Source organism: Mobula hypostoma, chromosome X1 (genome assembly GCF_963921235.1).
Source record: "Mobula hypostoma chromosome X1, sMobHyp1.1, whole genome shotgun sequence".
Classification (NCBI taxonomy): domain Eukaryota; kingdom Metazoa; phylum Chordata; class Chondrichthyes; order Myliobatiformes; family Myliobatidae; genus Mobula; species Mobula hypostoma.
The window spans coordinates 28,275,132-28,285,937 of record NC_086128.1 but is presented as its reverse complement, the minus strand read 5'-3'; the positions used below and the strand labels follow the sequence as shown (position 1 = coordinate 28,285,937).

Below are 10,806 nucleotides of genomic sequence, written 5' to 3'. Positions count from 1 at the left end.
TTCACCAGGATGCTGCCTGGTTTAGAGGGCATGTGCGATCACGAGACATTAGATAAATTTGGGTTGTTTTCTCTGGAGTGTCGAAGGCTGAGGGGAGATCTGATAGAGGTTTACAAGGTTGTGAAAGGCTTAGATAGAGTAGACTGGGAATATCTGTTTCCCAGGGTAGAAATGTCTAATACCATAGGGTATGCATTGAAGATGAGAGGGGGTAGGTTCACAGGTGATGTGAGGGGTAAGTTTTTTACTCAGAGATTGGTGGATACCTGGTATGGTGGTAGAGACAAACACATTAGAGATTTTTAAGAGACACTTGGATAGGCACAAGGATGTAAGGAAGATGGAGGGATATGGGCATGGTGTAGGTAGAAATGGATTAGCGTTTGGATGTCTTTGATTTGTTTTTTAGCTGGTTCAGCACAACATTGTGGGCTGAATGGCCTATTCCTGTGCTGTACTATTCTATTTTCTATATCCTATGAGAAGTCAGAGGAGAATGGCCAGACTAGTTCAAGCTGACAGGAAGGTGACAGTAACTCAAATAACCACGTGCAAAAAACAGTGTTGTGCAGAAGAGCACCTCTGAACACACACGTTGAACCATGAAGTGGATGGGCTACAGCAGCAGAAGACCATGAACACACACTCAGTGACCACTTTATTAGGTACAAGAGTTATCTAATAAAGTGGCCACTAAGTGTATGATACCGTATTACCACTTTGCGATTAATTTTCTTGCAGGCATTTACAGGGAAAATATATTTGAATTTTACGAAAAACTATAATAAAGACTGACAAACAACCAATGTGCAAAAGAAGACAAACTGCAAGTAAAAATAATACTGAGAACATGAGTTGTAAAGAGAGGCTGCTTGACTCGCTGAGTTCGGCTTTGTGGATCATTGCAGAGCGGCAAAGACATTTCAGGCTTTGGACAAACTCCCCTGCGCCCTCTTGTTTCACCTTAAGGATATTCTCCAGATACAATACAGTAACATTAGAGATCACCCGATGAGGCGAGGCACTAAGGCAATATTTGTCAATGGCTGGGTCCAGCCATCAGAGGGAAGATCGCTCACAATGCCTCTCCTTTGGAAAGCGATTTCGAGATCCGCTCCGCACGCTGAGGACTTTGGTCCCACTGTCGCGCCGTCCTCAGGCGCTGTGCTTTGCGATTGCGGAGACAACCGATAACTTCATGTCGACAAATTTATGTGTGAAAAAGAAAAGTTAAACGCCCCGCGAAAAATAAAAATTACATTTACACCTCAACCTTTCGTTTGCATCTGAAGTGGTGCCACTGGTGCGACCGCTTGCGGAGCACGCGGTGGGTCAATCAAACGTGATAGCAGGCGGATGATTGGCGGCGACGCTCACCAATGATTAGTGGGCTTTGTGTCCCTGTCTGTGAGTTGATTGGACCGAGTGAAAGGTAAGGTTAGGTTGGACTCGCAGTTTTACCTGTGGTGGCAAGTAAGTGGAACTGTGGTACTGTCAAAAAGTTTAAAGCTATCGTGTGTTCCACAAGCAGCATCTGTGCAACGAGAAACTGGGAAAGAGAGCAAACAAATGTTTAAAGTTGCAGAGAAAGGGAAAGAGCTCTAGAGCCAAGGGAATGTCAGTGAGCGTTGTCCAGATGACACTCATGCTTTTGGCGCCGGGAGCTTTTTAATTTCATTTCATCAGAATCCGATTTGTTGTTACGGACTAACTTGACATGAATTTTGTTGTTTTGCGGCAGCGTTACAGTGCAAAGACATAAAATTACAATCGATTACAAAACATAGTAAAAAACGATAATGAGGTAAGGTTAATGGACTGTACAGTACTCTGATAGGAGACGGGAAAGAAGCTGCTGCTTAATCGTTGAGTGTGTGTCTTCAGGCTTATGTACCTCCTCCCTGATGTTAACAAGGAGACGAGGACATGCCGTGGATGGTGAAGATCCTTAATGATGAGGATTAAGGATCTGAGGCACTGTCTCTTGAAGCAGATTTTGGAAAGGTACAATAATAAAAGGCTGTTGACATGAATGACTTCAACTTCCCTAATATTGATAGGCACCTCCTTAGTGCCAAATGTTTAGAATTTGTTAGGTATGTCCAGGAAGGATTCCTCCTGCAATATGTAAACAAACCGACAAGAGGAAAGGCTGTACTAGGCAATTGACCTGTTCAGGTGACAAATCTTTCGGTTTTGCCAATAATCACTTCACTTGTGAGTCGGCTGGGGTGATATACTGCGTCCGGTGCTCCCGATGTGGCCTTTTATATATTGGCGAGACCCGACGCAGACTGGGAGACCGCTTTGCTGAACATCTACGCTCTGTCCGCCAGAGAAAGCAGGATCTCCCAGTGGCCACACATTTTAATTCCACATCCCATTCCCATTCTGATATGCCTATACACGGCCTCCTCTACGGTAAAGATGAAGCCACACTCAGGTTGGAGGAACAACACCTTATATTTCGTCTGGGTAGCCTCCAACCTGATGGCATGAACATTGACTTCTCTAACTTCCGCTAATGCCCCACCTCCCCCTTGTACCCCATCCGTTATTTATTTATATACACACATTCTTTCTCTCTCTCTCCTTTTTCTCCCTCTGTCCCTCTGACTATACCCCTTGCCCATCCTTTGGGGTTCCCCCCCCCTTCCTTCTCCCTGGGCCTCCTGTCCCATGATCCTCTCATATCCCCTTTGCCAATCACCTGTCCAGCTCTTGGCTCCATCCCTCCCCCTCCTGTCTTCTTCTATCATTTTGGATCTCCCCCTCCCCCTCCCACTTTCAAATCTCTTACTAACTCTTCCTTCAGTTAGTCCTGACGAAGGGTCTCGGCCCGAAACGTCGACTGCACCTCTTCCTAGAGATGCTGCCTGGCCTGCTGCGTTCACCAGCAACTTTGATGTGTGTCCCCTGCTGTTTGTGATTTTTATAAATGGCTTTGATGAGGAAGTGGAAGGGTGAGTTTGTAAGTTTGTAGGTGACAGATGGGAAGGTGATTTTATTGATAGTGTAGAAGATTGTCGTAGGTTACAACGGGACATTGACAGTACACAGAGCTGAGCTGAGAAGTGGCAGATGAGAGTTCAGTCCAGAAAAGTGCAAAGTGATTCACTTTGGAAGGTCAAATTTGAAGTGACAGAATACAGGGTTAATGATAGGATTCTTAGCAATGTGGAGGAACAGAGGGATTTTGGGTCCGCATCTATAGACCCCTCGAAGTTGCTGCACAAGTTGATAGGGCGGTTCTGAAGGTGGTGTGGTGTGTTGGCCTTTATTAGTCAGGGGGTTGAGTTCAAGAGCCACAAGGTAACGTTGCAACGCTAAAAAACCCTGGTTAGACCACACTTGGAATATTGTGTTCATGTCTGGTCATTTCATTACAGGAAGGATGTGGAAGCTTTAGAGAGGGTGCAGAGGAGATTGACCAGGGTGCTGCTTGGATTAGAGAGCATGTCTTATGAAGAGAGGTTGAGTGAGCTGGGGCTTTTCTCTTCAGAGTGGAGGAGGATGAGAGGTGACTTGATAGAGATATACAAGATGATAAGAAGCATAGATAGCCAAAGACTTCATCCCAGGTCAGAAACAGCTAATATGAGAAGGCATACTTTTGAGGGGTATACAAGTGTAAGGGGTTTCTTCTTTTATGTTCCTACGTAGGCTAATCAAAATGGCTTCTTTGTTATGTTAACTGCTGAGAAAGTTCTCTCACTCGCAGCTTGTTTGTGTTATAGAGGGAGTTGTATTCAGTTGCTAACCAATTGGGACAGATGTTATTCTTTCTTGTGTGTCTGTAAACTATTGTGATGCGCGGGTTTTTGAGCAGAAGGCGCGATGGGGAGAGAGAGAGAGTGGACGCGATGCTGTGAGCTGGCTGACGGGGTGGGGAAAGTGTAAGTGCATGGAATACGTTGCCAGGGGTGATGGTAGAGGCTGATATATTAAGGAGATTTACGAGACTCTTGGATAGCCACATAGATGATGGAAAAATGGAGGGCTATGTGGTAGGGAAGCATTAGATTGACCATAGAGTAGATTAAAAGTTTGGCACAACTTCATGGGTGAATGGCTTGTACTGTGCTGTACTGTTCTATGCTGTCGATGGTGGGAAGGTTTGTGCACATGATGGAACTGGCTGAATCTATAACCCTCTGCTGCCTCTTTCGATTTGCTCTCCAACATACATAAATAGATATTTGGAAGAGTCTTTGGAGACATACCAAATCTCCTCAAACTGTTAACAAAGTAGAGCCACTGGCATGCACTCTTCCTGACTGCATCAGTGTGTTAGGCCCAGAGCAGGTCCTCCATGATGCTGAACTTAAAGCTGCTCACCCTTTCCACCGCAGATCTGTCGTTGAGGACTGTTGTGTGTTCTCTCAACTTCCCCTTCCTGAAGTTCACAATGAATTCTTTGGTCTTGCTTCCATTGAGTGTGAGGTGGTTGTTGTGACACCATTTAACTAGCTGATCTACTTCACTGCTGTACGCCTCCTCATTACCATCTAGGATTCTGCCAACAGTGGTGTTGGTTGGAGGAGGTGCAAATAGTGGGAGATAATGTCAGAGGATAAAAATAATGCTGGGATTATGAGGTACAGAACACAGCAGTTGTTGGAATTTGGAAATTAAAGGGAATTCAGGAAATAACCAGCAGGGAGAGAAAGAATAATGATCAAAGTTCTGACACAAACAGGAAAGGCTGGTCATCTAAAATAGTTGAATTCAATATTAAGTTCCAAGGGATGCAACGAGCATAGATGAAAGATAAGATAGAGTCCCTCAGCTTAGGTTAGGCTTCCTTGGAACAGTGTAGGATGTCAGCATGGTAGTGGGGTGGAGAATTAAAATGGCATTTGCCTGGAAGCTTAGGATCAACTCTGAACTGAACAGAGATTTCTGCAAAACAATTCTCCTGTTTGTGTTTGATTTTTCATATGTGGTGTCTGCAAGGTGACCACCAAATGCAGTAGACTAGGATGGAAGAAGTGCAAATGAATTGCAGCTTCACCTGGAAAGACTGTTTGCGTCCCTGGATGGCAGGAGGTAAAAGAACACCGGTTGCATCTCCAGTGGTTGTATGGGAAAATGAAAGGGAGTGATAGGTGAAGATGGAAGAGTGAACCAAGAAGATACAGAAGGAATAATCCCTTATAAATTAAGAGAGCTGGAACGATGGAAATTTGTCCAAGCAATACCTGTTTCTTTGTGGTATACATCGAGTCTTTAAATCATAATTATGGGAACTCATGGGAGCTAAAGTTATGCTTGTCTCTTTCTTGAAAATGTTTCAGTCCTTGTTCCAGTCTTACTTTGTCCCTCTCCCTCACCTGTTTTTCTGATACAATGATGACTGTCTTAGTCGTGCTTCTTGCACTTGTACAGAAATTAAATGTCACCACCTTCACTGCCAGTTTCCACTCCACTCTTCCTTTAAATCTGACTTCCCACCTACCCCTTCCAAACATTCTTAACTTTGCTGTCTCCATCTCAGGCAATAGTTTGGAGACCAATATCCCAGCGAACTTGTACAGGTGTCTCGACTACACCAGCTGCCATCCGACTTCCTATAAGGACTTCATTCTATTCTTCCAGTTCTCTGTCAGTTCTATTATAATAATATCCTTTTCACAGCAATGCTTCTGAGATGCCTTCCTTTCTCTTTAGTCATGTTTACTAAAGCTAATAAGGCTGTCAACCCCATCAGCTCCATTTCCTGCTCTTCTGCACTTGTCCACTCTCCAGTCTAGAATAAGGTTCCCCTCATCCCCACCCCCTAACCCTCTAGTCTTCCAGCCAGAAGGATCATCCTCCATATTTCCCCTACATCCAATAATATACCAACACCAAAGAGCCCTCAGGACTCAGTGTAGAATCCAACAATTTCATTTAACCAGCCTGCTTGTTTGTGTCATAGCTGGCCAATTTTGATGCAGGGACATCTACCTGTAACATTACCTGACCTTTAAGCTGGCAAGAGTGCAGGGGAGATTTAAAAGGATATTGCTGGGACTCAAGGGACTGTGTTGCAGTGACAGGTTGAACACTTTGGGACTTTACTCACTGGACTGAGGGGGTGATATTGTAAAGATGTATGAAGCCATGAGGGGAGGGCATAGATAGAGTGAATGCACACAGTCTTTTTCCAGGGTTGGGGGATCAAGGAATAGAGGGCACAGGTTTAAGGTGAGAGCAGAGAGATTTAGTAGGAACCCAAGGGGCAACGTTTTCACCCAGAGGGTGGCGGGTGTATAGACCGAGCTGATAGTGGAGTTGGTTGCAGCAGGCACATTAACAATATTTAAAAGATACTTGGAAGTTACATGGATAGGAAAGGTTTAGAGGGATATGGGTCAAACATGGGCAAATGGGGCTGGCTTAGATGGGAATCTTGGTTGACATTGTTGAGTTGGGTGGGAGGGTGGGAGGGTGGGAGGCAGCAGAAAGGAAACGATAGACCTGTTAGCCTGACATCAGTGGTTGGGAAATTCTTGGAATCGATTGTTAGGGATGAGATTATGGAGTACCTGGAGGCACATGACAAGATAAGCCAAAGCCAGCATGGTTTCCTGAAAGGAAAATCCTGCCTGACAAACCTACTGTAATTCTTTGAAGAAATTACTAGCATGGTAGACAAAGGAGATGCAGTAGATGTGGTGTACCTGGATTTTCAGAAGGCCTTTGACAAGGTGCCGCACATGAGGCTGCTTAGCAAGATAAGAGCCCATGGAATTACAAAGAAGTTACTAGTTTGGGTGGAGCATTGGCTGATCGGCAGAAAACAGAGTGGGAATAAAGGGATCCTATCCTGGCTGCCTGCCGGTTACCAGCGGAGTTCCACACGGGTCGGTGCTGGGACCGCTGCTTTTCACAATGTATGTCAATGACTTGGACTACGGTATTAATGGATTTGTGGCTAAACTTGCCGATGATACAAAGATAGGTGGAGGAGCAGGTAGTGTTGAGGAAACAGAGAGACTTAGATAGTTTAGGGGAATGGGCAAAGAAGTGGCAAATGAAATACAATGTTGGAAAGTGTATGGTCATGCACTTTGGTGGAAGAAATAAATGAGCAGACTGTTATTTAGATGGGGAGAGAATTCAAAATGCAGAGATGTAAAGGGACTTGGGAGTCCTTGTGCAAGATACCCTAAAGGTTAACCTCCAGGTTGAGTCAGTGGTGAAGAAGGCAAATGCAATGTTGGCATTCATTTCTAGAGGTATAGAATATAAGAGCAGGGATGTGAAGTTGAGGCTCTATAAGGCACTCGTGAGACCACACTTGGAGTATTGTGTGCAGTTTTGGGCTCCTTATTTTAGAAAGGATATACTGACATTGGAGAGGGTTCAGAGAAGATTCACAAGAATGATTCTACGAATGAAAGGGTTACTGTATGAGGAACATCTGGCAGCTCTTGGGCTGTATTCCCTGGAGTTCAGGAGAATGAGCAGGGGGATCTCATAGAAACATTCTGAATGTTAAAAGGCCTGAACAGATTAGATATGGCAAAGTTATTTCCCAGGGTAGGGGAGTCCAGGACAAGAGGGCACGACTTCAGGATTGAAGGACGTCCTTTTAGAACTGAGATGCAGAGAAATTACTTTATTCAGAGGATGGTAAACCTGTGGAATTTATTGCCACGAGTGGCTGTGGAGGCCAAGTCATTGGGTGCATTTAAGGCAGAGATGGATAGTTTTTTGATTAGCCAGGGCATCAAAGGGTATGGGGAGAAGGCAGGGGAGTAGGAATGACTGGAAGAATTAGATCAGCCCATGATTGAATGGCAGAGCAGACTCGACAGGCCAAATGGCTTACTTCTGCTGCTATATCTTATGGTCTTATGGGTGGCCGGGCCTGTTTCCGTGTTGTATTACCCTATGACACTGATCTGTCGAATAGCTCTAGCATTTTCTCCTTTTCACATTTCCATCAACTGCTGAGTTCTGAATCACTGGTGTTTTTATGTTCCACTGTTCATCTTTCTTACCACCTCCTCCAGACAGACCAGCTGTTAAAGCCAACAGCATGTGTGTTTTTTGGGCAATTTTGGTGTTCACCCTTTGTTCTCTTCACTGTACTCGACTCTCTGCAACATGGATAAAACACACCTTTCCAATTCTGAGAAAAGGTCACTGGCCTGATACACAAACTCTGTCTCACTCCAAGGATGTTTCCTGAGCTGCTGATTATATCAGGCTTTTTCCTGTTTTTATTTCTAGCAATAGCAGTTTTATTTATTGCTTTTGGATTGATTTACAAAATCAGGAGGATTTAGGATTAGGTGCCTTTGGAGAACTTTTTCTCCATTTGTGGGTAGAATCCAGAATAAGGCCATAAGACACAGGTACAGAATTAGGTAATTTGGCCCGTCGAGTCTGCTCTGTCATTTGAACATGGCTGATTTAATTTCCTCCTCAGCCCATTCTCCTGTCTTCTTTCTCCTTTCTGCCTTTGATGCCCTGACTAATCATAAGCCTATTGACTTCTGCTTTAAATATACCCAATGCCTTGGCCTCCACAGCTATGACAATGAATTTCACAGATTCACCACCCTCTAGCAAAAGAAAATCCTCCTCATCTCTGTTCTAAAGTCGGTGTCCTCTGGTCCTGGACTCCCCCACTATAGGAAATATCCCCTCCATGTCCACTCTGTCGTTCAACATTCAAAAGGGTTCATTGAGTTCCCCCTTCATTTTTCTAAATGAGTACAAGCCCGGAGCCATCAAAAGCTCCTCATTATTTAACCCTTTAATTCCCAGGATAATTCTCTGGAAATGAAGAATTTCTTCTCAGGATTGAAAAACTTTGGAAGCTGTGGAAGTGGAGTTGAATGTATTCGAGGCCAAGATAGACAGAATTTTGGGATCAAAGTTTATGGAGATTAGGCAGCAAAATGTATCTGAGGTCCAAGATAAAATCATGAATGGCAGAGAACAAGCGCTGGTGGCTGTGTGACTGACTCCTGCTGTTCTTATTGTCTGAGTCCATCACCCTTTGATCCCCCATTTTAAAAGAAAGCTGTACATTCCTTACCGTTGTCCTCATTTTAGTCACTTTCCGTCTCCTTCAAAAGACTACATGGTCTTTACAAGCAGTTGCCATCTATAACACTGACTCCCAACAAATTCAGGCTCTGCTTTGCAGGAAGATTTGGGCAGTATTCCTAAAAGGAAAAGATGCCTAAACATCTCAGTAAAGGTGTATGGGTTCCAATGAAACACTAACTCTGATTTGCTCTCCATTGATGCTGCCTGACCTGCTTAATGTTTTTGGCATATATCTTTTTTCATTTGGATCAGCTGGAGTACCTGAAGATGTATTTTCCCCCTCTCAAATTTCTGTATCTTTACTCCACAGGGAGAAAGGTGTCCAACACTGGGAACAAATTAACCCTGAGGACCTGCTGGAGACTGGAAATCCAACTACTAAAGGGTGATGCAAGATGATGGAAGAGAATCTGTGGAGTGTCTTCCCCAAAGATGATGATCTGTTTGCAGACTGTTACACGGAGGAGAGGGCTTATGAGTTTTGTGGACATGCTTTAAAGATCACCCAGAGCTTCAGCACTGATTTGGGAGTTGCCGGTATAGTCTGGGATTCTGTAAGTCTAGTGGCCCGAAAATAGATGAAGCAGAGAGCCTTTCACAACTCCTGTATTTCTATAGCATGCTGCTGTTGTGGCTCTGAGTACAAACGCTGCTCTGTGACTCTAGCACAGAAATGCAGGCTGACAGTACCAAGAGAGCACCACACTGTCTTTTGGGTGAGATGTCCTCTCCATTTGCCAGCTTGGGGGAGTGTAAAGGATCCCATAGCACTATTTGAATGAAAGCAGGGGAGTTCGGTCCAAAATCCTTCCTTTTCCTCAGGCCAGCCCTATCCAATATCACGTTTGCTGCTTCTTGTAACAGGCAAATTTTGGCACTTCATTTGCCTAGATAACGACAGGAGCTGCTCTTTTGTGTAAATTGTGGTGAGGCGTTATGGGTGAATGAAGAATGTGAGGAAATGGCATGTAAATGTACTTTCTTTTCCCCACATCTAATTTCAGTCAGTTCCAAACTGAACTTGCTGGTGGAATATCAGTTTCGTAATAGCTGCTTCCATTCATTATCCCTTCTCTCCACAAAAGTCGTTTCTAACCATTGGCTATGGGCAGCACACTTGCCTCCAAACTACCTGGATTATGGTTCAACTCCCAGTCTAGGTACTCAAACATTGTAAAAACTACTGTCATTCAGGTGACCCATTAAATTGAGGGTCACTCTCCGACTGTCCATGGTAGATATAAAAGATCCATCCTTGGAAAAAAAGGGTAGGGGAGTTCTCTTCAGTGTCCTGGCCTCAATATACTGCATATCTCTCAACTAACCACTCTAACTCTTGTCATAAAACATCATAGCACAGAAACACGACCTTCGTTTCATCTGATCTGTGCCAAAATATTATTCTGCCAAGTCCCATCGGCCTGCACCTGGACCATAACCCGTGATACCCCTTCCATCCATGTACTTCTCCAAATTTTTTTAAATGTTGAAATTGAACCTGCATCCACCATCTCCGCCTTCAGCTCATCCCACACACTCACCATCCTTTGAGTGAAGAAGTTCCCCCTCCATCCTAACCCATTCAACCTTTCCCTAAAGCTCAGATTCTCAAGGCCCAGCAACATCCTTGTAAATTTTCTCTGCACTCTTTCAATCTTATTGATATCTTTCCCATAGGTAGGTGACCAGAATGCCCACTGTGGGAGCTTGCTGAGTGCAAGTTTGCTGTTGTACTTCCTACAACTACGACTACAA

General features: G+C 44.3%; 1 protein-coding gene across 3 annotated transcripts in view; it reads left to right on the top strand.

Moving 5' to 3' along the window:
• The first annotated feature begins 1,450 nt into the window (after positions 1-1,450).
• Positions 1,451-10,806, top strand: part of tsfm (Ts translation elongation factor, mitochondrial) — a 32,687-nt gene continuing 23,331 nt past the window's right edge. Inside the window, exons 1-2 of one of the 3 annotated variants that reach the window (XM_063037850.1) lie at positions 1,451-1,473; positions 9,362-9,605. In XM_063037850.1, coding sequence (XP_062893920.1) covers positions 9,447-9,605 — 159 coding nt within the window. In that variant the 5' untranslated portion in view covers positions 1,451-1,473; positions 9,362-9,446. Of the gene's footprint in view, positions 1,474-1,713; positions 1,805-9,361; positions 9,606-10,806 lie in introns of those variants that run through there. The other 2 variants (XM_063037851.1, XM_063037852.1) reach the window with 2 other exon arrangements.